Source organism: Lontra canadensis, unplaced genomic scaffold, assembly GCF_010015895.1.
Source record: "Lontra canadensis isolate GAN:19392208 unplaced genomic scaffold, GSC_riverotter_1.0 scaffold58, whole genome shotgun sequence".
In the NCBI taxonomy this organism is placed as follows: domain Eukaryota; kingdom Metazoa; phylum Chordata; class Mammalia; order Carnivora; family Mustelidae; genus Lontra; species Lontra canadensis.
In genome coordinates, this window is record NW_022631052.1 from 324228 (window position 1) to 349339 (window position 25112).

At 54.5% G+C, this 25112-nt stretch overlaps 2 protein-coding genes across 2 annotated transcripts; both read right to left on the reverse strand.

Annotated features, from left to right (window-relative positions):
* Window positions 1-440: 440 nt before the first annotated feature.
* On the reverse strand, window positions 441-11323 carry ACADS (acyl-CoA dehydrogenase short chain). The gene is made up of 10 exons (XM_032876127.1): window positions 11220-11323; window positions 9886-10049; window positions 3406-3555; window positions 3061-3172; window positions 2491-2642; window positions 2000-2170; window positions 1792-1929; window positions 1551-1646; window positions 1305-1361; window positions 441-1169 (listed from the first exon to the last, which is right to left on the reverse strand). Exons 1-10 carry the CDS (start codon window positions 11263-11265, stop codon window positions 1017-1019), a joined length of 1239 nt encoding a protein of 412 aa, XP_032732018.1. The 5' UTR covers window positions 11266-11323; the 3' UTR covers window positions 441-1016.
* Window positions 11324-16289: 4966 nt separating this feature from the next.
* On the reverse strand, window positions 16290-24682 carry UNC119B (unc-119 lipid binding chaperone B). The gene is made up of 5 exons (XM_032876128.1): window positions 24410-24682; window positions 21933-22046; window positions 19561-19672; window positions 19255-19427; window positions 16290-16944 (listed from the first exon to the last, which is right to left on the reverse strand). Exons 1-5 carry the CDS (start codon window positions 24651-24653, stop codon window positions 16832-16834), a joined length of 756 nt encoding a protein of 251 aa, XP_032732019.1. The 5' UTR covers window positions 24654-24682; the 3' UTR covers window positions 16290-16831.
* Between the last annotated feature and the right edge of the window lie 430 nt (window positions 24683-25112).

The window sequence follows — 25112 nt, forward strand, 5'->3', positions numbered from 1 at the left end:
CTCACCGCATTAGGTGGTAGTCGCTAAAATTGGGCTCCGGCTCTAGGGGCATCAGGCCCCTGTCATCTGCGAAGGCTGTGGAGGCCCCATGTCCACGGTTCCACAGCCGGGCTTGAAGGCCCGTACCGCTTTTCCCAGTCCCCCGGAGCCCTCTGCAGCTGTGACACACCCTCCCTCCCTGCTGCTCAGGGGTTGGACCCACCTGCCATCCGTGTGCAGCAGTCACTGTCCTAGACCCTCACCCCAGCCGGAGGACCCAACTCTGTACTTTCCTGCAGGAAGGTACTGGTGCTGGAGCTCTCCTTCCAGAGGGATGTCCCTGCAGTCAGCCTTGCTTGCACGCGCGCACACACACACGCACACACAGGCGGCAGCGGTCAGGGAACACACTATCAAACCACGTCCCCTCCCCAGCAGCGCCCAGGCAAGGACACGAGGACCAGAGCACAGGTACACTTTATTACTTAGTTTCCACAATCGATTGTCCTCAAGAAATTCAGACCGCTCCTACTCATTGATAATTTATGAAGAACCAGCTATTGGGTTCCAGGTGCTTTGCATGGGACCACCAGCCTTCCCAAAACGCCCGGGCATTCTGCAGCCCCCTCCCACAATCCTCCTCCTGACCCCTAAGCTCAGGGAAAGAACAGGGGCAGCCAAGAGGCTGTCCCACCTGGGTCTCCTGCTGAGAAAGGAAATGGGGGTCCTTCCCTAGGCCCTGCCTCCAGAGGCCAGATCCACTTGAAGACAACAAGGCACAGGTGTGAAGAGGAAGCAATGTCAAAAACCTGAGCTGAAGATGGGGCCCATCACCTTTCCTTTCTCGAAGACTCGGCCCCAGGCGGTTAGGTCTGGGGTGGGGGGAGGTGAGGAGCTGGGTGGTCCTGGCAAGAAGAGGCACACAGGGTCCCAGACCGAGCATCAGGGTTAAGGCCTCGTGGCTCCTGCCTCCTTCGAGGTGGTCCACAGGCCGGCCTGGCCCCTGAGCGGGGCACCCCTGGGCCCTGCATCGAAGCTCAGCTCCGGTAGGCTCTGAGCACGTGCCCCGCGATCACCAGCCTCTGGATCTCGCTGGTGCCTTCGTAAATCTCTGTGATGCGCGCATCGCGGTAGTGGCGCTCCGCTGGCATTTCTGTCACGTAGCCCATGCCTCCCAGGATCTGGATGGCCTACCGGGAACAGGGGGGAGTCAGGGGCAAGATCGGCCACACGGGGGACCAGCAGGGGAGGGGCCGCTGGCCCACTTCCTACCACTCAACCCTGGGGGCTCCCTTCACGGCCCCTTCGAGCACCAGGACGCTCACCTGGTGGCTGATGGCAGTTGCCGCTTCTGACGCAGCCAGCTTGGCCATGGCCGCTTCCTAAGCACAGGGGATGGTGGGGTCAGAAACGTCATTTCCGGGAGGAGCTGCCAGCACATGGCCCTACCGCAGGGCCTCCCCCACGGGAATAAACCCACAGGCCCAAGGAACTGGAACCCCAGCCACACTTCCCCCTCCACACACCAAAGCTCCCGCCTGCACCTGGGGAGACCTCTTCCCCACAGGCACCTTGGTGAAAGGCTTCTTATTATCCTTCAGCATGGCAGCACGCCAGGTCAGCAGCCGGGCGCTCTCCAGGGCCAGGGCCATGTCCGCCAACTTGAACTGCAATGCCCCAAACCCCCGTGGCAGTCAGTGGCTGTCTCTCCCTCCCAGGAGAGGAGGGAAGAGGATGGAGAACCCAGGAGATCCAGAGAGGAAAGGGCGAGCTGTCCCCCTTCCAGCATCCGCACGAGGCTCCCCTTGTTACCTGGATGCCTTGGAGCTTGGTGAGGGGTGCCCCAAAGGCCCTGCGGTTCTCAGCGTAGTTCACGGCACAATCAAGGGCAGCCTGGGCGATGCCCAGGGCCTGAGAGGCGATGCCAATGCGCCCCATATCCAGGGTTTGCTGTGCAGAAGGCCCCGGTCAGTGGCTGGCCAGCTGGGCCCCAGGGCCCGGGCCCCACTGCCAGGCTCACCATGGCTATCTTGAAGCCCATCCCAGGCTCGCCCAGCAGGCTGTCCTTAGGGATGCGACAGTCCTCAAAGATGAGGTTGGCCGTGGATGAGGCCCGGATGCCCAGCTTGTCCTCCTTCTTCCCCAGTGTGAGCCCAGGTGTCGGCATGGGAACCAGGAAGGCACTGATGCCCTAAAAGGCCCAGACATGGGCAGTGATGTTATCAGAGACCAGCCTCGGTCACGCCCCTTACTCAAGGGCACCAGACACAAACTAGACCCTTCCCGCCACCTCCCTCAGAGTTCAGCCCTCAGCCGAGGGCATCCTCTGCTGGCTGCCTGGGGGAAGGTACAGATGGGCCTCAGGCCACCAGCAGGCTAGAGGGAAAGGGGCAGCCCCAAGGGGTGTGAGAGCAGGAACAGCTCCCCTGAGCCACGGTGGGATTCACATCGAGAAGCTTCGAAACGTCTACAGCCCAGAAGTCTCACCGACCCTCTCCCCAGGGACCCCACCTTGTTCTGCAAGGATCTGTCTGTGCTGGCGAAGACCACGGCGGCGGAGGCCTCCCAGGAATTGGTGATCCAGGCCTTGGTGCCGTTCAGGACCCACGAGTCCCCGTCTGCTCGGGCAGTGGTGGAGGCGGCTCCTGCGTCGCTGCCATTCCCTGCCCCAGACCCAGATTCAGAATCCACTGCTTCTGCTCCCAAAGGGCACTGCCACCGCGAGCAGAGGACCCCCCCCTCGCCCCCAACTACAGCACAAAGACCTTCTGACCTGGCCTCCAAGGAATATGGCTCCCAAGAGCGAGCTCCTGGGCCACACCAGCTGCCAGAGCTCTCAGAGACTAGTACAATGGCAGGGGGCGGGGGGGGGGGGGATGAGATGCACAGTGGGGCATCTTCACACCCAAGGGATCCCAGAGTCTTGAGGTAACCACGTGATCCTGGGCGCCACCACCCCCACCAAGGGCCTGTGCCCTCGTGTCACATGGCCCGGCTCCTGCCTCTGCCCCAGCTCCAACCCAGTCTGTCACTTTGATTCTGTGCCAGGGGACGGGGACCAACCACGGTTACACATGGTACCTGGTTCACTCAGTGCAAAGCAGCCAATTTTGTCGCCACTGGTAAAAGGGGTGATCCACTGCTGCTTCTGCTCCTTGGAGCCAAACTTCAGGATAGGCCCCAAGTAGAGGGACTGTGGGGGTGGGAGGAAGGGTGGGTGGCTGGTCAGAGGGGGCCTGCGGACCCCACTCCAAGACCTGTTCTCTCCGGGGCCCGACCTGAAAGAACTGAGCCCAGAGAGGTCGGGGGCTGGGTGCCAGAGCCTGGCCGAGCCCAGGACACCGGGACACATGGCCCGAGTGCCCACCTGCCCCTGGGAGCCTCCCTTCCACCTGTGCGTCCCAGGACCCAGGAGTGGGGACTCACGTTGTTGACGCTCATGATGACTCCTGTCGAGGCACAGCCCCGGCTGATCTCCTCCATGGCAATGGCATAGGCCAGGTAATCGAGGCCGGCACCACTGAACTCCTCAGGCACATCCATGGCCAGAAGCCCCAGCTCGCCCATCTTCTTCACCTGGCCACAAGGATGTCATGGCAAGGGCAGTTGGGGGCCAGTGCCCACCCCTCCCAAGTCCAAACCCTCCTGCTCCTGAGCCAGTGCCTGCAGAAACTCAGGCCATGTGGCCCCATCCGCCCACACCCTTATCCTCGGGTCCAGACGCTGAAGCCCAGCCTCAGCTCAGGTCTGCATGATGCACTGGGTATCCAAGCCGTTCTGGCGCCACACTCTGCACTGGCTCACCTGTGTCCACAGCCACAGCCAGCAAGCAGGCAGAAGGCACAGGAAAACTTCAGGGGCCCCCAGGGTAAGGAGCAGGACAGCACAATGTCATATACACCTTTACTCAGCTCTACACACATACTCCTGCCTCCCTTTAAAAAAGGCCCTTTAAACAGGGCCTTTACACGTGCTGTTTCCTGTCAGTAATGCCCTTTATCAACTAGTTGTTGTGGTCTCCTTCCCTCCAGATCTCGGCTCAAGCCTCACTTCTTGCAGCTGCTGTGTCCCCTAACCAGGCACTCTCTCAGAACCTGTGCCTTTCCAGAGCGGGGCTTATGCGACTGGAAGTTCATACCTATCACCCTGCCTGGTTTGGTCAAGATTCTTCTCCCCGACCATGAGGGCAGAGACTGGTTTTTGCTTGCTGCGATACTCGCAATGCCCATGACTGAGTGAATGAATGCTAAAAGCTTGGAGTCTCTGATATGGAACCACAGTAATAGTAACGGCCAGCCAGCAAGTGTCTACTGTGCGCCCAGCTCTGCATCTGAGTCTCTCCAGAGCCCAGACACACGGAGCAACCTGCTCGGGGCCAGAGCCTATGAATGATGCTGCAGCCCAGGCAGTGACTCTGGGGTCACAACCAGCTCAGTCCCTCCGACCTGGGACAGTTTGCCTTCTGGGGGGCCAACAGGGACCACCCAGAACCTCCTGAGCTTCACAAAGAAGCAACTAAAACCAGGTGCCTGTGGGGAGCAGCAGGGGGCAGGGGGAGAAGGGTGCCACAGCTCTCCATGAGCCCCTCGCTGTCAGTGGATTGCTGCCACCGTGTTTGTTTGTTTTTAAGATTTTATTTATTGGACAGACAGAGAGAGAGATAACAAGTAGGCAGAGAGGCAGGCAGAAAGGGGGGGGAAGCAGGCTCCCCACTGAGCAGAGAGCCTGATGCTGGGCTCCAACCCAGGATCCCTGGGCTTAACCCACTGAGCCACCCAGGCGCCCCCTGGAACCGTGTTCTTACACAAGTTGACTTAAAAGAAACTAACATAAGAATGTTCACAATATTTTTTCAGTTTTCTATAATTAATAGTACGTCCGTGATTATAGGTGTCGCACCCCTTCGGCAGAGCAGCTGCGACAGGGCACTTCTGAAGGACGGAGAAAATTCGGGCCGTGCGGAGACTGGAGCCCGGCGCAGTGGGGCGGTCGGTGAGTGCGCGCACTGTCAGGAAGCGGCTGACCAGGGCTCGCCGGGAAGACACTGACTGGGACAAGGAGCACGTCCATCATGGTGTGCAGGCCCCTCTGCGAAATTCTTAAATTCTTACCCTTAGCGTCTGAGGGGGAAGGGGGTGGAGCAGCCACTGACCCGCCAAGCCCGCAAATGCCATGGCGCCCTGCGGCCACAAGAGGGCAGATCCGGGTACCTCTACCAGGGAGATTAAGTTAAAGATTGTGGATTATCCAAGGGGACCCAGGGTCATCTCAAGGGTCCTTATGAGGGGAAGAGGGAGACAAGGGGAACGAGAGGTGACAATGGAAGCAGGGCTCAGAGTGACCAGAGTGCTGGCTGGAAGGGGGTCACGGGCTGGTAGCACCGCAGGCCTCCACGCGCTGGAAGGGGCAAGGCATGGACCTTCTCCAGGGCCGCCAGCAGGCTAATTTCGGCTCATCAAGACCCACTCTGGATTTCCAGCCTCCAGGAAGTGTTGGATAATATGCTAGTGTTTTGGGCCACTAATCTCTAGTCTGTGGTCATTTGTCACAACAGCAAGAGGAAACTGACAGACACTGGCTCAGGTGGGACACCTGAGTGACTCAGTTGGTGAAGCATCAGACTCTTGGTTTCACCTCAGGTCACGATCTCAGGGTCATGGGATCAAGCCCTGCGTTGGGCCCCGTGCTGGGCAGGGAGGCTGCTTAAGATTCTCCCCCCAAACTGGACCCCACCACCGGTCCCTACCACTCACGCTCTCTCTTAAAGAACAAAGGCGGGGGACTCAGCGGTACCCCAGATGTGTCATTCTGAGGATCTCTAAAAAGCCAAACGCTCCGTGGTGACCACAGCTGCAGGCGGGGAGGGTGGGCCTGCTCAGAGACATGGCAGCGCAGGCAGAAAGCACCCCGGCCGGCAGGGGAGCCGAAATTCGAGTGGTCTACACAGCACCCTATCTCAGTCCACGTGGGGGTGCTCACACGGCCTGGTGCCAGCAGGAGCATGGCCTCAAAAGAAAAATGGTCAGACCCACCCTTCAAGGCAGCCCACAAACCCAGGCCAGGGAGACAAAGCACCTCCTCAGGGAAGGCGCTGCAGGGTCAGGAACCTGGGCCACACTGCACCTGGGCTGGGAGCACACGCCGGCCTCGCCAGGCACCACTGGAAGGCTGTCTCTGGCCTCCCGGCCAAACTGTCCCACGCTAGTGGTGCTACCCAAGCTCCTCTTCATCCCAAAGCCCTTCTGGGTACAGCTCTGGTGTAAAGGACGGACTCATGCCACATGCCACAACTCCACTTTCCCCCAAGAAACAAAAAGGGAACTGAAATCCACAGGTGGGGTGCAGGGAGCTCCCGCAGAGAGGTGACACCTCCAGGATACAAGGAAGCCAGAGCTCGGGACCCTCTCCCCTTGACCGCGCCCCCCCCCAAGGCTCTCCTGACAGATCACAGTGAGAGCTCACTGCACCCTGACCAGTCACACCCCTCATGGGTCACCCAGGTCCATTCTGCCCCTGCTATATGCCACCAGGGTTTGCCTGAAAAGCCTCCAGCTCCAGCTCGCTGGAGGGCGGGAGCCGGCCCACCCCAGGCCTGGCGCCTGACGCAAGTGCCTCACCCAGTTTCATCAGTGATGCCTGGCTCTGCTCTTCCCAACCTTTCTACTCAGGCACCAGGGGCGCCTGGGTGGCTCGGTCGGTTAGGCACCCAGCTCTTAATTTCAGCTCAGATCATGATCTCAGGGAAGAGATGACATCATTGAAAACAGAAAGAGACTGGGGACTAGATGTAAAGCAGCAGAAAGAGAAAGAACATGCATGTCCTTCCCGTCGGGGGAATGTTGAGCAGGCACTTCCCAGAGAAATGCGACTGTAAGGTGCCTCTAGCGCTCACGCCTTCACAAAATCAAATTTATCCAGAGTTTGCATAAGCTCAACAGAGACAAAACTGACTCCCTTCAGAGACTCCTGTGCCCTCACTTGCAGGAGACTTGCCTCTTATTCAAGGGAAAGAAGCCCCATCTGCAGCCGCCTCGAGTGTCCGCTGGTGGCCAGCACGTGCTGCGTGTTGGGCCAGTCCGCCACACAGGGCCACCTCACCCCCCTGTTCAGTCAGCAACCCGTGTTGACTGCAGGCCACTTCCCAAGGGCACAGTATGAGCAGACAGGGACGTGCCAGTAACAGCACACAGCGACCTGCTGGGCACACAGCCACTGGGTCGTGGGTGAGGAACGGGCTGCTCCTGGGGCACACACGGATGAATTTGCTTGGGACAAATGGGAGGTGGCATTTGGACACATTCCCAGGGAGTAGTTAACAAGATTCAGCGGGTAGGAAAAAGAAAATGGGGTATGGTTCTAGAAGTTTCTAAGTGGCTAACTGGGTCAGGGAAGCACCATCACCGGAGAGAGGACATGAGGAGGAAGAGCAGGTATTGCACCTGGTCTAGGAAAGCTATTCAATAAGTAGTCACTGAATGAAAAAGAAATGTGGCTCAGTGTTTTGTTTTGTTTCCTTTTTAAAGTAGGCTCCACACCCAGGATGGGGCTCGAACTCATGACCCTGAGACCCAGAGTCGCATGCTCTACTAACTGAGCCAGCCCTCGTGGGGCTCAGTTTTATACAATAAATATACAGCCCCCACATACTGAAGGCTAATTAGTACAATCTCAGTTGAAACACCATTTTATTTCTTATTTCCCTTTATAATAAAATAATATTATAAATTTTCCATAGTTTCCTTTCTTCTTTTTTTTCTTTTCTTTTCTTTTTTTTTTTTTTTTTTGTTTGAATACAGAAAAACTGAAGCTCGACTGAGGTCTCCAAGCCAGCCAAGCAAGCAAAAATTGGTACTAGCCTTCCACCTAATTCTTGGCCTGCCTCCCTCAATTCTTCTCCCCTTGAATATTCCCTCATAAACCCACTTTTTCTGGGAGGAAGGGGTAGATAAAAAATTCTTCAGGGACAGGGCGCCTGGGTGATTCAGTGGGTTAAGCCTCTGCCTTCGGCTCAGGTCATGATTTCAGGATCCTGGGATCCAGCCCATCGGGCTCTCTGCTCAGCGGGGATCCTGCTTCCCTCTCTCTCTCTCTCTACCTGCCTCTCTGCCTACTTGTGATCTCTGTCAAATAAATAAATAAAATCTTAAAAAAAAAAAATTCTTCAGGGAAAAATACTAGAAATCACTAACCAAGCACCTACTCTAGGCCAGGCAGGCCACCCAGGTGGCTGTTGCACAAGAAACTTAACCTCTAGCTTCAGTTTCTTCATCTAAACACAGAAGACACTCTAACCTCCCCCGCGTGTAGTGCTAAAGACGGGACATTCGAGCACCCAGAATACAGCAGCCCCCAAATGACAGCCAGTCCTGTTCTTATAACCGCTGCACTGGGAAACTTAGGTGGTCTTATTATTGAGTTTGGCGACCTGCCACATTAGCTGGTGTCGAGTTCTCTGACCCCTCTGCCAGCCGAGCCCTGGACTCCCTTCTGCGCCTGGGGGCTGAGCTCCTACAAAGGAGGAACGGAGGCCGGGATAAAAGCGCAAACCCAGCAGGCTTCAGTCTGTGGGAAGGGACGAGGATTAACCTCTGGATCCCATCAGCCACTGAGATAAGAGTCGGGCTGGTGAGGGGTGGTGACAAGCTCAGAAGATGAGGCACAACTCCTCCCTAGGTCTACAGCCCAGGCAATTCAAACAGGAGCCGCCTAAGCAAATGGGAAAGCAAAGCCAGAGGAGCAATCCCATCCCACGCGAAGAGGGGGTGGAGGGCTGTCGCCACAGCCTTCGCCCTCCACACCTGTGTCTGCCATGGCTCCGAGGGGTAGCCTGCAAGTTCCCAAGCCTCAGGAAGCCCAGAGGAGAATATAAAGCCAAAGGACCAGTTCAAAGGAGCTTGGGGGAAGACATCTGTTTCTACTGCCAGCGTTCCTGTCCAGAGCAAATCTACATCTGTCATCTGAGTAAGAATTTCAGGGAACACAGGAATAGCACAGGAAAAGTGAGTCAAGCCATCTGTTTTTTGGTAGGAGAAGCCCCAACACACAGCCATGTCTCAGGCAACTGCTCCAGGGGCAACATCTCAAAACTCATCCTGCTTTTCCATGGCCGCTCTGCTCAGTCCCATCCTCTGCTCACAAAGAGACCGAGTTTGGTCACATCTCCCTTAATGCACTGAACGATGATGGGAACGTGCCAGGTGGGGTCACGGAGGGCAGAAGGGCAATTTAGGCCCTTGACGGGAAAATTCCCAACTAGAAGAGGCCTTGCCTTGCCTGCCCACCAGCCGGGCTGCTGGGCCAACCACGTGGAGAGTGGATGGAGAAGATGGTTCTGGAACCAGCCAGGCTTGGGATGTGCATGGGGATCAGATGTGCAGGTGAGGACATCCTCAGGACTAGCCAGGATGATGCGTGGGGATAAGTGTTCCACACCCGGAAGTTACCAGCCAGTGTCAGTGCCCAGAGCACCATCTGCCCACCTCACTCCGAGCTCCCCGCGTGTCGCCACACTCCCGGCACAAGTCCCCAAGACGCTGTGAAACCACGCAGTATTTTCTAAGCTGGAAAAGTGGCCCCAGAGCCCAGGAGACATGAAATGGCAACCAGAAAACTCTGGAACTCCTTAGAGGGCAAGCAGCTTGTAAGCTTAACCATGGCCACCAGCACGATGCCTGGCTCAGGTAAGTACGACACCCAGCCACCCTTATTATTGTTATCGTGGAAATTTAAGCCCGGGCTATGGGCCTCGTGCTGGATGAAGGAAACCTCCAGAACACCTTCTGGGTTCCAGGACCCACCTTAGGATTCCTGGCTGGGAGTCTCAGGGCCTTTAGCGGTGACGGTCACCGCCAACCCAGCAGCAGCAGGCAGACCACCCTAGGGGGCTGCTGCGGTTGGAACTCTCACCTGGGCGGTAGGGAAGCGATGCTCCTTGTCTACCTGGGCCGCAATGGGAACCAGCTCCTTCTCAGCAAATTCCCGGCAGGTCTGACGCAGCATCTGGTGCGTCTCAGGTAGCTCCACGGACTGGTAGATAGCATGTAACCGACGGCAGGCCCGAGGACGCAGAGCTGCCGGCAAGAAGAGCAGGTAGTAGTGGGAGGGGGACGCAGGAGGCCCTGCTGCATGATCATCATAATGGCCATCCCGCGACTCGGTGGGCCTCCCCCAGGGATGCTTTTGCTCCCCCCACCGGCCCCCACCCCAGGACATCTGGCAATGTCTGGAAACATTTCTGGTAGTTGCAGCTGAAGGGTGGAATGCTGCTCCTGTGGAGGGGGTAGAGGACAGGGATATTGCCTAACACCCTACAATGTACAGGGCAGACCCCACAACTAAGAATTATCGGTCCAAAATGTCAAGCACGCTATTTAGAAACCCATACCAGCTGAGTGCTTCCTCGAATTGCAACACACTTGCTCCACAACTCTCCCACCCCATCTTCACACCCATGGTACTAAGACCACAGCTTTGCCACTTAGGCCAAGATCTTAACTTCACTGAGCCTCTGTGCCTAGAAAACCTGGCAGCCAGCAGCACTGAGCTCCTGGGGGGGGGGGGGGTGTGGGAGAGATGCTGACTGAGGCACTCAGCACGGGGCCTGGCAGAGACAGCTCTCCACGGGGGTCCCCTTACTGTTGTCCTGCAGGCAAAGGAAGCCCTGGCCACGTGTGTCACTGCTGCTACAGAGGGAGAGAAAGAAACCGGGAAAGGTGCGGCGGGAAATAACCAACGAGCCTTCACAGTTCTGAGCGCCATCTGACAGGCGCTGTGCTGAGTGTTTTACACAGCCTGGTCCTTGTAACAAGTCCACGAGAAGAGTGACACATCCTGGGACCATTTTACACACGGGCCAAATGAGGCGGACGGGCCGAGAGTCTCGCCCAAGGTCACAGACACCGAGTCTGGGCTCAGTCCCAGGCCTGGCTCGGGAGGAGGGGCGCCCCTGAACCTCCAAGGGCGGGGAACTTGCGGGGTGGGGTGTGAGGGGGCAGTGTGGATGCTTAGGCGAGAGAGGGGCGGTGGGCGCGATCGCAGCGGGAACCCGGGCCGCGCAAGCGCCAGCAGCGGCCCAAGTGGGGCAAAGGCCGCGCGTGCTCCAGGAAGGGGTGCCGCCCTGCCGCCCTGCCGCCGCTGCCGCCGCAGGGGAGAACCGGACCGCCGGGACTCGCTCCCGCTCGGACGGCCCGGGCCGCCGCCGCCCCCTCCACCCTGGCTGTGCGGAGCCGGAGATCACTCACCTCCGCAGCTGGGGCCGCAGGCCCGGGCGAGCAGCGCGGCGGCCATGGACGCGGACACTGCGCGGGGATTCTGCTCGCCGACCTCCCGCGGGAGCGCACGGGTTCCGGGCTGCGGGGGCGGGGCAGGGGCGGGCCGTCACGCCCCCTAGCCCCCGGGGGCGGGGCCCACCGCCACGCCTCCCGGCTCTGCCTCCTTCCCGGGAGGGCAAACCGCGTTCTCCCCAGTACGCTAGGTCTCCGCCGTCCGCCTTCCTTTCTCAAAACCCGCGGACGGTGGCCCATCTCTCCTAAAATCCAATTCCGCGACCTAAAATATGATCATATGACCAACCCGCACCTACCTCTCTTGCCCCGAGCCCACCGTTCCCTCGCTTTGCTCCAGCCGCAGAAAGCAGCTCCAACACCCCGCTTGTTCCTGCCTCCGCGACCGCGCCAATCCCTGTTCTTCTACCTGGAATGCTCCTTCCCTCCATCCAGGTCTCACTCACTCTCACTGAGGCCTGCCCTGACCACACATTCTCCACCTCAGCGTCTTACTTGTTCCAGCGTCTGACATCTTCTCGACTGCTCCCTGTAGTCTGTGAGCTCCGAGAAGTACAAGGTCTTGCCCTGATGCTCACTATTCAGGCCCAGGGAACTGGGTTACCTGGGATGGGGGGGATCTCTCTTCTCCAGAAGTTGTGCAGGTGGGGTGGAAGTGTCACCCTCATTCCACTGTAGTCCCATCTGTCCCCCCACCTCTGAGGTAGAGCCCATTTGGGAGCACCAGGCACTGCCCCCAAGCATTTGGTCCTTGGCATCCTTGTCAAGACCGCTTCACCCTCCCCAGGAAACTGGCAACTCCTGTGCCCTAACAAGGGTCTCCTCTCAGCACAAGCGTGAGTCAGACTTCCCCACCCTAACAGGCACCCACACATCCCTCTATCTCTTCTTTATGCCTCTGTAGCTCAGCAAGGCACCTGTCCCCAGCACTGACACCCATGCCAAAATTTGTCTTCCAAGACCTTGCTCTCCCTCCCCGAGATCAGTAAAAAGATGCAGCAAAGCCCTTAATATGTTAGCTCTCATTTTAAAAGAAAGCCTCTAAGTCCACAATACTTTAGACCCAAATGGATGGCTGTGGTTGGCAAATGCTCCAAGGCTTTCCTAACCTCTCTGCTGCCCTGCCCCGAGCCCTGAAAGAGGGAGAAGGCAGAAGGGGAATCAGGGAAAGGACACCAGCCAATGACTGCTTCCGCTGCCACAGACCATCCAAACCAGACTTACTTTAACAGTGTATTGTCACCCTACACAACAATGTTAGTTTTATATTAAAAGTATGCCAATTTCCCAGTAGAGACAGAAACCAGATAATGGTTTCAAGGGAACTGGCCTTTGAGGGAACTTTGGGGGGTGAAACAACAGCCCTGGATCATGACCATGATGGGGTAATAAAGCTGCATGCTCGTCCCGATGTATCTTAAACCAGGGGAGTTCTACCGGGGAGTAGTAAATGGACACCTCAATAACCCTAACGTTAAAATTACATACTTCTCAAAGTCCCCCCCAGCAAAACAAAGCAAAAAGGGGCGCCTGGGTGGCTCAGTTGGTTAAGTGTCTACCTTCGGCTCAGGTCATGATCTCAGTCCTGGGATGGAACCCCGCGTTGGGCTCCCTGCTCGGAGGAGGTCTGCTTCTCCCTCTCCCTCTGCCTGCTGCTCCCCTTGCTTGTGCTTACTTTCTCTGTCTCTCTTTGTCAAATAAATTAAAAAAAAAAAAAAAAGGCAACAATATTAAACCTAGAGCCCAATACTGTTCCCTGATGATCCTACAAATCAGCTATACTCCTGATTTACAGAAAGGTCGTGTAAAGAAACTCAGAGCCAAAAAAAAAAAAAAAAAGAAAAAGAAACTCAGAGCCCATCACCACCTCACAACTGCTCCCCCCAGCAACCCACGGGGCCCAGAGGACAAGAGAAGATGCACGTACTGTGAAAATCTTTTATTACTATCTCTTGTGGCAAAATAACATTTTGTACAAATAAGTCACCTAGTTTACTCTGGACACAAAGTCAATACAAACTGGAATGAAGATCTTAGGTGAAGGGGAAAGAGGAGGGAGGACAGATCCGGTCATTGACGTTTCTTATATTCTGTGAAAAATAGATTTACAGGGGAAAAAAATAGACTTTCACAACTTCAATGACTTTACATGATCCTTTGTAAAACAAGGGGTTAAATCCGCCTCCACCAGACCCTTCTTGGGGCGCAGATGTTCTGTAACATGGAATGTGAAGAAACGATGAGCAGGGACCGCAGCAGCCTCTGTATCCAGAATGCTCGGGCCCCGGCAAGGAATCCGTGCTGTGGTTCTGGGGACAGACTGTCTCCAGTCCCCAGACCTCACTGCCATCATGGTGACAAGAGCCACCAAAACAAAGTGACTTGACAGAGAAAAAAAAGAGTACCCTGGCAGCCTCCTGGGGATGGCAGGACACACTAAGGCAAGACTCCCCCAACTTGTCTGTTACACACAGCCTATTAAATCCAGCCCAGAAACCAATTCCACTTCAACTGGAAAAGTTGACGATTTCCCGTCACTGCCATTTCAAGAATCACCAGTCTACGGTTAGCCCCACCTTCCCTAAATCACTGGCCCTGCTGGAGAACCAGATGGCCCGAAGGCTGGAGATGTCTTCCTGGAGTTCTGCAGGCCCCCGATTGCTGCTTTCTCTCAAGGTACCGCTGAGCTAACACATAAGGACAGGACGGCCTACTTTAGCCCACAACTACTTTTACTGGTTATTTCTTCTGTCTGCTCTTTAGGACAAAATGACATCAACAGGGATCTTCTTTGGAGAAGCAAGAAGGGCATCACAGCCCAAAGGCTCCACAGGAAAAGAGATGCTCTTCCTGGAGATTCCAAGGCAGAGGGACAGGAGCAGGACGGCAGAAGAGGTACAGGCACCCGGCCCCGTGGCACTGGGAGGGCCTGCCAGGAACGTGTCCCTCCAGGACCTGCCCTCCAGGAGCTGCCACTCAGATGCCAGCTCTGAACAGGAGGCACGGTCTCCCGTGCAGGTCACTTTTCCCCTTCCCCCTGTAGCATCCCCAGACAACTACTCTCAACAGGCCCAATTCCTTACTAACATGGCCTCCCGATCCAACTTCTGACTGCTTCAGCTACTTTCAGAGAAAGGAGGACTTCCAAGTCTCTCCCCAGGTCAGGTCCAAAAGCTTGAATTCCAAACTTACCCTGGTTAACACCCCAGAGCAGTGATGCTTCTTGAGATTTCTTGAATACTGAGACACAAGAACCCAGACTCCCAGGTACAGAACACCAGACAGACCTCCTGGACCCAAGGGCATATCACTGTCCTCCTGGGCAGAGAGGGAGCACACGGCCTCAAGACGGTCTCCAGGGAGACCAAGGCAAGCTAATGGGGAAGAGGACAGAGCACTGCTCAAGCCAGAATGCCTGCCTCCCCTGCCCTCCCCGTAGCAACGGCGAACACTGCATGTAAGAGATGGTCCACTAGTCCACAAGACCGTGGTCTGCCCTGGGACACATTTCCAAGACACACGCTATTGAGCAGAGTTCTGGACAACTCCGGAAACCACATCCTAGATAATTAAATGTCAAGAGTAGCAAATCTCCCAATGAGGCTACTGTCCCACAGAGAGGGGGTGACTCTGAAGCTCAGTAAGCAGAGACAAATCGGCTAGAGGAGCCACAGGGAGACCCAGGGAAGGAGGCAATACGATGTCCATCCACAGATGGGGAGGGAGGGAGGACAATGCAGCTCTTCCCAGCAGCATGCGGGGCAGAGCCACAGTAAGGCACCTGGATTTGTAGTTGACTCCAGTTCTGAGAGTCACCTGGTCTGGCGATGAGGAACGCGTGCGCAGGGTGCCTGGTCCCTTCCCTCCCTCAGTGGCTGGATCCAGTGCCAGCACACAGGGGGAAGGGTTTTCCCAGCGAGAGAGCTGCCAGCACCTGGCACAGCCCAGACTCTGGCTGGGACACAGCACTGGGCCCAGGTTCAAGGCCACTCACACTCTAGAATCCAAAGAGGGAGCAACACTGGTTAGTGAATGCACGGGAGGCTTCTGCGGCCAAGCGCAGGCCCTTCTATCCTGGGCCCCGTGTGGCCTTTGTCCCCAGCACCTTGGGAGACTGCTCCCCTTCGGCTACTCTGATGCTTCACAGGGACTAGGACCACACATGCGGGCCCCTCCTTTCAATGCGAAGCCCCGGCCACAGCAACAATCTTATCAGAGGGTCAGCCCCCCAGTCAGACAACTGGGAGGCGCGAGGCGGTAAGAGGCCATCCAGGAAGGGTAGGAGGACAAAAGCAGCCCACGAGGAAGTGCGAGGAAGGTTTTCTGAGAACTCCTTCTGAGAGCCACCTCGGGCTACTTCGTCCACCCTTTCCAAACACCCGAAAGCATTCCCAGCTAGCAGTAGGAAGGATCGGAAAATGCGTTACTGAGGTCTGACCTGTCAGGATGGTCCCAGAAATTACTTCAGGAGAATGGCAGACAAGAAAATCCTCCTAAATAAGAAATCTACAGAGTTTCAGAGGCAAATCTGCATCGAAAGCCAATCCTGCAGGCTCTCCTGTGTAGGGAAAATCAAATCCTCCTTTAAGCAGCTGCTGGTCTGTAACTATCCCGGACCCCAGCATGAGCCAGATTAGCCCCAGGAGCCTCTTTAATACTCTCAGGCGGTCTAACCACACATCACATATGCTGGGAACACCATGGTCCTCTTATAAAACCTCCCCACAAGAAGACTGGGGAAAAACCAAAACACAATATACAAGGCCTGCTGCGGCCTCAAGAGATCCTACTGTTCTAAGAGCACAAAACCGACGGTCTATTTCAGGAGATACTCGGAAGTTAGAGCCAGGACAAGCAGAGCAAACTCCTCTGTCCTCCAAGATGGGCAACAGGAAGGCACGGCCAGGCTGAAACCTCGGCATGTCCCCAGGAGGGCTGGTAGAGGATCCTGCAAGTCCGACAGAGAAGTAGGCCTCGCCACGACACAGACCTTTCAGTTTGGCAGCCCCAGCGGCCCCCGGCACCCCCGCTCCTGGTGCCCCTCCACCACCCCTTTTCTTTGCAGTTGCTGTAGAACTACACACAAGCTGAGGTCAGACTATGCTGACAGCAGCACTGTGAGAGGAGGAAGCGCCTGGAAGAGGCCTGGTTTCAGCTCCTCGCCGAGCCCAGGATCCTACAGAGAAGCCGCTGAGCCGGGAGGCGGCCAGAGCCTCCTCACCCCGACGCAGCTACACCACAGAGACCCAGGCTCACCAGCACAACCAGCAGGCGGCTAGGACAACAGGAAAACAAACTTGCTCTCTTCTCTGGACTCCAGGAGAATGACCCTAATTCTTTACTCTAATACCTCTGGGACCTACGGGGCAGGGAAAAGGGAAGAAAAAATACTGGGGAAGAAAGCCCAGCACCGCTTGGCACCTCTCTTGAGCGCAGGAAACCACCACCCCAGCCCCGGCTTCCTGGGACCAGGCTCCAGACGTGTGTGGAGGAACAGCAAGTTCAACCACCTCCGAGCGCCAGGACCTTGGGCCACAGCAAAGCACCTCCCCGGTCCGCTCCTGCAGCGGTCACTGGCCTCCGTTATAGGCATAGTCGGCCTTGTTGTGCATTATCAGCTTGTTGTCCACAAAGTAGAAGCTGTCAGAGCGGGTCTCATAGGGGTTTTCAATCATCAGACGAACTGCAAGTCAGAGAAAGGGAAACAGCAAAGACACACGTGTGAGTCCGCGCCCTGGACCAGGTGGGAAAAACCACAGTAGTAACTCATAAGCCGGCCTTCCACACGTGAGTATACTCTGCCAGAATAATGGGGTTAGAACAGAGGGGGCGGGCTTGGACAGCTGCAGAGAGCCACAGAAGCCCCCAAATGAAACATGATACCCACCTCAACGTAAGGATGCAAGCAACCCTGATGTGGCACTCCCGGGGCATCTCCGGCCCTTCGTCAGAACCCCAGGGAAACAGGATCGCCCTTTTGCCAACATGGACCACCGAAGACTGTTTATTCAGTACTTTGGTCTGTCCCCCACCTCTAGACATTCTGGTCCAAATTCCAAAAGCTGTGCTTCCTGGGGCCCCCTTCCCAGGGGCTCTGCTGACAACCAAAGGAAGCCTAGGTGTGCATGAGTGCAGGGGGACCACGGGTGCAGCGCTTTTCACAGGCATGGCTCGGCGTACTAAATCACAAACGATCCCTCGAAAGACCTGCTTATCTTGGGATCCAGATTTAAATCTTCTGTTTGCTCAGGCAACGGCCAGACCTCGTCAGGCATAACAGAGAGTCAAGACAATGAACAGTCACTACCTCTGATCGTTCCGAGTTAATGATCACGTGCTATTCTGGCTCCTCTGGAGGAAACACGCTTGTTTACCACAGTTCTCAAAGGATGAAACAGATTGTTTAAAGTCCTTTGAACCCACTCAGGCTGAAGTTATTTGGTTTATATCCAGATTATTGACCTCCACACTTTTTCAGCATATTTGGTTTCAAGAAGAAAAGTCCTACTGCCTTGGGTAAAAACTGGAAACACTATACACGATCCTTTCTTGCAAGCTGTCACAGCTCCTGGCCCAGTGTGGGGAGCAGGGTCAGCTGCAGTCATGAACAGCCGGCCCCACGTCGGCAATCCGTGTTTTATCTGGAAACAGCACCGTCAATGTGAGTGAAGAATATTCTGGTTCTTGGAATGTAACCGTTTTAAGGATCTGGGATTCTGAGAAAACCAGTCAGTGTACGTGGATCCTTCCCTATAACTCAGCCAAACTCCCCCCACTAGTCACAGGATCCTGCTCACATTCTCGTTGTTCTGCAGCCATTTTCGATGGTTACCAAGGAGAACGCTGAGAGCGCTCCACCCGTCACAGGAATGATAAATTAGCCTGTTCTTTCTCTCCATGAGTCCACCTCTTCCCTTTCTTCAGCTTCTCACTCTGGTGCCTCCCCAGTTTTTCCTCCCCAGAACTACAGGATTACTCTTCCTAAGACACGGCTTCCATCCGGCCACTCCTGCTGCTCCACACTCCGTAGTAATTCCCCATTTCCTGCAGATCTATTCTGACAGCAGAGGATGAGGAAACCCTCTGATTCTAGTTAGCGCCTGGCTTCACTTCTCCCTCTGACGAAGCAGGAAGGGGAGGGCAAACAAAGAGTGCCGGGCAGGAGCGAATGACCAGAACACAGTGAAAAACCAGAGGCTTGGAGAGTTGCTCCAGCTAACCCTAGGCCCAGGGATGGTCAGGGGCCTCCCCTCCTCTCCCTCAGTCACCCCCTTTCCCGCAGCACGCACCTAAAGCAAACAGCCTCCATTATTTTTTTTTTTTTTCCACAGACAGTCCTTTTGATTCAGTAATAATGTTTTCCCCTTTGGAAGCACGTGTAAATGGATTTCCAACTGTTTTGTTTTTTTTTTTTATTAACATGTAATATATTATTAGCCCCAGGGGTACAGGTCTTTGAATCGTCAGGCTTACAAACTTCATAGCACTCACCATAGCACATACCCTCCCCAATGTCCATAACCCAACTACCCTCTCCCTACCTGCCTCCCCTGGCAACCCTCAGTGTGTTTTGTGAGATGAAGAGTCTCTTATGGTTTGTCTCCCTCCCGATCCCATCTTGTTTCATTTTTTCCTTCCCTACCCCCCAAACCCTCACATTGCCTTTCAAACTCCTCTTATCAGGGAGATCATATGATAGCTGTCTTTCTCTGATTGACTTATTTCGCTCAGCATAATACCCTCTAGTTCCATCCACGTCATTGCAAATAGCAGCCTGCGTTATTAAAACCTTCGATGCTCCCATACAGGCAGAGTTTGGAACTCTAGACTGGAGTGCTAGGGAATGAGAAGCCTGAGGTCAAATACCTAGAGAGGCGTCTTGTCACCACCTCTCTCCTCTGCCAAATGAGGACATTGGAACAGATAGGACCCCAAGGTTTGTTCCTTCCAGCCCTAAGAATCTAGAATGGTACAGAAATCAAGGGATACATACTGACATCCTCCGAAAGCTGGGGAAACTCATAGATATGTTCACAAGTGTTCCTACTGCTGGGGATGCAGAAGCCGAAATCGAAGTCAAAGTTTTTCAGCAAGTGTTCCCGGAAATAGTGCCGCTCGATCATCCGGAAGTTTGACACAGGTTTGTCTCCCACTGTGAACTCCACTCTGCAAAATAGAACTTTGTGAGCCCCGCTTGGCCTCCTCCCTCCTCCCTTCTCTAAGGCCAATCCAGAATCCAACCGAGAACATTCTTTGTGGACAAGCAAGTGTTCTCCCTTCCAGAAATACTGGTACTCACGTTGCCCCAACTGTCCGGAGGCGGAGAAAGGCTGGTGTGAACTGATAGCGGACAAAACGTCCTGCGCTGATATCCACATCTCCACCTTCGTCGTCCTCCTCCTCCTCTTGGTCTGAAAGAGCACACAGCGTTTTGAATGTACGGTCTCAGCACCACTGGTCCCAACAGCGCAACCAATGGACAGTACTAACACCCACAGAAGGACGGCCAATATCGACTGCGCCTTTGCTACAGACCAGGCCTTGTGCTGATCACTTCCCAGGATCCTCAGAGCAACACTGTGGGGTGTCACCATCATCTCCATGTTACAGATCAGGACGCAGAAGCTCAGAGACGTTAAGTCATATGTCCACAGTCTCCCAAATAGTAAATGGAGGAAGCAGGGATTTGAACCCAGGGATTCGAAGCTTGTTCTCAAACACTAAACTATTTACCTTTTACTAGCTTAGGGGCCTGGGCCATATCCTAAGGCAGCCAGCCTGAAATACAAGCCAGGGGCTAGGCCCCTGGCATGGTGGACAGCACACAGATAGGTCTGCTGGTGACAGGGGGCAGTGCTAGCCGCCAACCAGAAGAATGAGACTACAAAGGTTGAAACTCGTCAAAAGGCCAATTCAAAGAATGCAAAAATTTCTGACAGGCAGCAAAGACAACCCCTAGAAATACTCTCGTTATTTAAGTGGAAGAAACTGGCCTCCAGACTTGGGATATCGTAATGCCTACTCCAGGCCATGCCAGGTCCAACACCAACTACCTGGGAAACAGCGAGGCTGATGGGCAATGGACCGAAATGCGGGACCTGAATGACGGTGACTCTAGCCCATTCCGGAACCCAGAAAGTGGAAAAAAATTTTTGTAAAATGAGCCAGAGAACCATTCTAATGTGAAAAACAAGGTAGTTCCCACTAGTAGCCATCCAGTGTCCAGCAAAAGTATTTTCTCCAGGTATAGGTTGAACGTGGTTGCCTACGACAACCCCAAAAGCATATGGGCAACACCAAGCAGGGGTTTAGAGCCAGCCCCTGGAGCGTCCTCGTTCCAACAGTGCGATTCAAAGAGAATCAGACCAAATCTTCTCAGGGATTCAAACTCCTCAGAACGAGTGCAGCAGGAGGTTACAATTCGGTGGGAGCATACTCTAAGTGAATCAAGTTCTTAAAGGTAAAGACTGGAAAAGTTGAAAATCAAGGATATGCAGCTGACCTTCTTGAGACAGTTCAATTTTGTACTGAAATGACTACTACGGGCCCCGTCTAATCCGAGTCTACACACCTGAAGTGGCCCTGGGATCCTTGAAATGTCCGAAGTGCTGGGACGTGTCACCCAGAGATGTGAACGCCACATCACCAGAACGAAGCTGGCTGGCCCTGATCCTCCCAACACCAGCTAAGTCCTCACCAGCTGGAGTCGCGGGGTGCCTCGGTCAGCTCTAGATTATGAGAGCATAAAGGATGTCGGATGGGGCTGGGGCTGTAGCCTTGGCTGTACAATGAACCTGAGCTGAGACTTCTCAGGAAAGCCTTTCGACCCACGCAGGATACTAATACCTGCCTCACCAAATTTACAGGCTCTTTCTGAGTAGCAAATCAGATGAGAAGAGCTTCGCAAAAAAAATTATGAATACAGACTTTGGTGAATACTCTGGAGTCATCCGTGCTGGTGTTCTAACAACGAACGCCAGAGGGTGCTCCGTCTCCAGTGATGAGCTCCAAGACAGACATGAGGTCCCCTGGCCCTGAATGAGTCACCCTGGGGCTACATCACAAGCACCAGAAGCATCTATTCAAAGCTAATTTAAGGAATCCCAAGTAGTTCATAGGTCTGGGCTTTCTATTCATCCAGAAAATGGTGAAGATTAAAACCCAAACTAGGACTTACAGAAAAATAGGAGGAAAGCAATGGAGAAGACAGGGAGCCGGGCCTGGGACTCTCAATATCCACCCTTCCAGCATCCCCAGGAACCAAGGTTCAGGGGAATCTTTCCTCTTTCTACTTTAATTCCAATGTTTCCTTTCCTAAGTGGAGGCAACATGGTAAGATGAGCAAGCACAGGACCTTAGGAAAGTCACTTGGAAATTCTGGGCCTCAGTTTCCTTACCTATAAAATGGGAAAAATAGCTCCTCCCAGAAATGGGAGGATTAGAGAGCCCGATGCAAACAGAAACACGTGTACAACCAGCAGAGGGTACATACTCAACAAATACCAGCCTCTCAGTGCTTCTGATCAGCAGGGCCGACAGGCCAGCCTTTAGGAGGAGGCCCGGCAGCGGACATGCTGAAGTCCAAGCCGCCGGACGCAACGGCTCTCACAGACAGAAGCCGAGAGCCTCGGAGACATTCTCAAGGGTGGGGGTGACCATACTGAGGCCTACCTGAAACACAGGGTTTGGCAATCTCAAAGAGCACTGTCCCGGTCTCCAAGTCCCGAATTTTGAAACGAGTGAAATCAATACTGTAGATGTTATCTTCGGGCTTACATAAATAATCTGAAAATAAGAGACAAACGCTGTTAAATAACCCTCCAAAACTAACATCTCCTTCTTTCTTAAGTTTTGAAGGAAACTCAGGGTTTTTCTTCTTACACAATTCACTTAAAATACACCCCAAAACTTCCTCTTATGTTATTAGCAAAAGTTGTGTGACGAGAGTAAGGGGACTGAAGAAAGAAAAGAAAGAGCATGGATTTGGATGGGATGAAAGATTATCATAACACTTTTAGAGACAGGGAAGTTAAACACCCCCAAAAATGGCCTACAAAGCTTCCATGATCTATTAACTTGATGTCACAACAGGACAGAATTTTTTTACAAATCCATTTTAAAACATTTATGCTGATCTAATGGCCAATATAGTGCCTGTCTGCCAGCCGTGAGTATTGCACAGCAGATATCAGCAAAGTTTTCTGTAAAGGGCCTCATCATAAATAATTTAGACCTTGGGGCCACACCGTCTCAGTCACAAGCACTCAACTCTGTCACTGTAGCAAAAAGCAGTTGCAGGCAACCTGCAAATAAATGAGTATGGCTGTAGTCCAATAAAACTATTTACAGAAGCTGAAATATAAATTGCATATAACCACGTGTGCCGAGATCTTTTCTCCCCCTCTACTATTTAAAAATGTAAAAACCATTCTTAGCCTGTGGATTGCACAAAATCAGGCAGTGGACCATACCTACACGGGTGACAGGGCAGATCTGCTGGGAGGGCACTGGGCCAAAGTGCAGTAGAGCCCGTGACAACCTGAGCAGCTTATCAATATGGTACCCATCATAGGAAACTTCCCCGATTTCTTTCTAAGACAACTCCTGATAGCATCTTCTCCACAACTCATTTGAGCACTTTTTCTTACATTGTTCGCTTGCGTTAGCTGTTCCACATTTTACAAGCTGTCTCTCCAGTAATATGGCAAACTTGAAAGCCGCTGATTATCTATAAATCCTAAAACGACTGAGATGGGTTCTGCACCTTTCGAGGGTATTCAATAAATAACTGGTTGAATGGAACAGACATGAACAAAATCCAGAGGTCACCGACTCTGACCTGTGGCTTTCTCCAGTAGGCTTCTGGGGTGAGTCTGAGCAAAAGCACCAACCCCAGGCTCCTACACCTGAGTGCCCACTGAGAATGCGGCTTAGGGCCAGGCATTAGAATGGCCCGATTCACCCTTGGTATCAGGAGAAAGCAGGAGGCTAGAATGCTGAGGTGCTGAGCACTTCCCGACCTTCAGAGCCCCAAATGAAAACGAGGACAGAACAGAAGTAGCGTTTTCACAATGTTTCAATAAACTGATTAGCAAGACCTTCTAAAGCTGACTCAGGCATGCAAAGGACAGGCCAAATCACGGGAGCTGCTCCCTGAGGTACACCTGAGCAGCAGCCCCCCACCGCCCCCCACCCAGACAGCTAATGCAAGCTGGGTCTAACCAGGGAAGGGGGAAATGGCAGCAAGGAAAAGGGCGGCAAGTCGGGGTTGGCTTGGGAGAGAACACGAATAGGGAGGAGAGCCAAGACAAGGAGTGGGCAATGTATTTCTTCCCAGCCTTCCTTATTATCAATGAAAACCTGTGGGATGGTTGCATTTCAAGCAAGAAATGCATTTCTTAAACCCTGACACGTTCTTAATTTACTAGAACAGGTGTCAAAAGCCGGAGTCACATTTTGGACTGGATACATAAACTGAAACTTTATTACATATTTTCTAATGTGGCAGTTTTCGATTTGCACGAAATGCCATGGCAATATGTTGGAGGAAGGAAAGGCCCCCTCCCGGCACACAAAGGGGCAAGGCTCGGGACCAAAGGAGTAAGGGGGCCAAGGAAGGCTGGAGAGGGGCCTGTCAGGGGACAGGGTGGAGGGAAAGGCAGAGAAAGCAGGTAGAGGTCTGGGCGGGCAGAGACTGCACAGGCTGGGAGTGGGCAGGCTGAGGGAGCCTGGCTGAGCAGGAAGTTCACTGGTACCTGTGGGTCTCCCAGGACGAGGGGGCTGCGGTCTCACTTAACCAGGTTCAGGAGGTTCCGGTTAAGCTAAGGGGGCTCCCTACCCAAAGGGATCCAGCTTAGGAGGAGAACGGCCCGGCCTGGAGGCCCAGCTGGGGCCCGCCCATGAGGAGCCTGGCGTGGCCGGACACAGGGGAGCGCGGTCCAGCTCAAGGCGAACCCCTTTCCAACCAGGTCTGGGTAAGAGTGGGGCGCACAGAGCTGGCCCGGCTGAGAGCCGGGCGACGCGGCCTGGCCGGCTGAGGGGGCCTGGGTGGTCCCCCGGGCCGGTCAGGTGGCGAGCGGCCGCCTCCGCTGAAAACAAGGGGCCCGGGGCCCGGTGCGAGGGTAGGACGCGGTCCGGCCGGCACTCACTCTCGGTGACCCGGCTGAGGCGAAGGACGTGCTCGGGCCGGATGGTGTCGAGAGCCAACAGCTCCTGCTCCGTGACCGCCGCCCCGATGCCGTCCTCTGCCGCGTGGTGAGGCGCCTGCCGCCGCGCCTTGAGTCGGTTCAGGACGCCGCCCCCAGTCTTCTTCTTCTCTTCCTTGCCGGTCACCAGCCCCCCAGACCCAGCCGCCGACCCCGCGGCCGCAGCCTTGGGGTTCGACCCGCTCATCTCTCCGCCGCCAAGATGGCCGCCGCCTCCGCAGCGCCGTAACTATGGAGAGCGGGGGCGGGGCGGGGGCGGGGGCGGGGCCTGTGGGCAGGGGCCAGCCGCCTGCTCTGCCCTCTCGGTCTCCGCCAGGTGAGCCCTAGTGGCCGGGGGTGCCAACCCATCAGACTCCATCAGAACCCCCAAGATCACCCCAAATGTCTTTTAAATATTTCATACAGTCAAATGACTTTCTGTCATGTAAACTAGACAAGGCATCTTGAGGAAATGTTTTCTGATCTTTAGCACAGAAGTTAAAACAAGTGCTTGTTAGATTTAGATTAGATTTCCATTTCTAAACCCTACTGTGTCAAGCTTTGAGCTAGACATCAGGCTAGACTACAAGAAATAGAATACGAACCAGGATTGGGATCAGGTCCACTTTATTCACTATTGTATTCTGGCCGTAGAGTTCATATCTGA

What these genes read in the sequence shown, in the direction of transcription:
- ACADS (XM_032876127.1), bottom strand. Translation starts at nt 11,265, where the DNA reads ATGGCCGCCGCGCTGCTCGCCCGGGCCTGCGGCCCCAGCTGCGGAG. An exon ending in CTTTGCACTGAGTGAACCAG is followed by an intron (nt 2,643 to 3,060) that starts GTACCATGTGTA and finishes GGTCTGGGGCAG; the next exon opens with GGAATGGCAGCGACGCAGGA. An exon ending in ATAAGAAGCCTTTCACCAAG is followed by an intron (nt 1,362 to 1,550) that starts GTGCCTGTGGGG and finishes CCCTGTGCTTAG; the next exon opens with GAAGCGGCCATGGCCAAGCT.
- UNC119B (XM_032876128.1), bottom strand. Translation starts at nt 24,653, where the DNA reads ATGAGCGGGTCGAACCCCAAGGCTGCGGCCGCGGGGTCGGCGGCTGGG. An exon ending in CTCCGGACAGTTGGGGCAAC is followed by an intron (nt 19,428 to 19,560) that starts GTGAGTACCAGT and finishes TCTATTTTGCAG; the next exon opens with AGTGGAGTTCACAGTGGGAG. An exon ending in CCAGCTTTCGGAGGATGTCA is followed by an intron (nt 16,945 to 19,254) that starts GTATGTATCCCT and finishes TCTGACTTGCAG; the next exon opens with TTCGTCTGATGATTGAAAAC.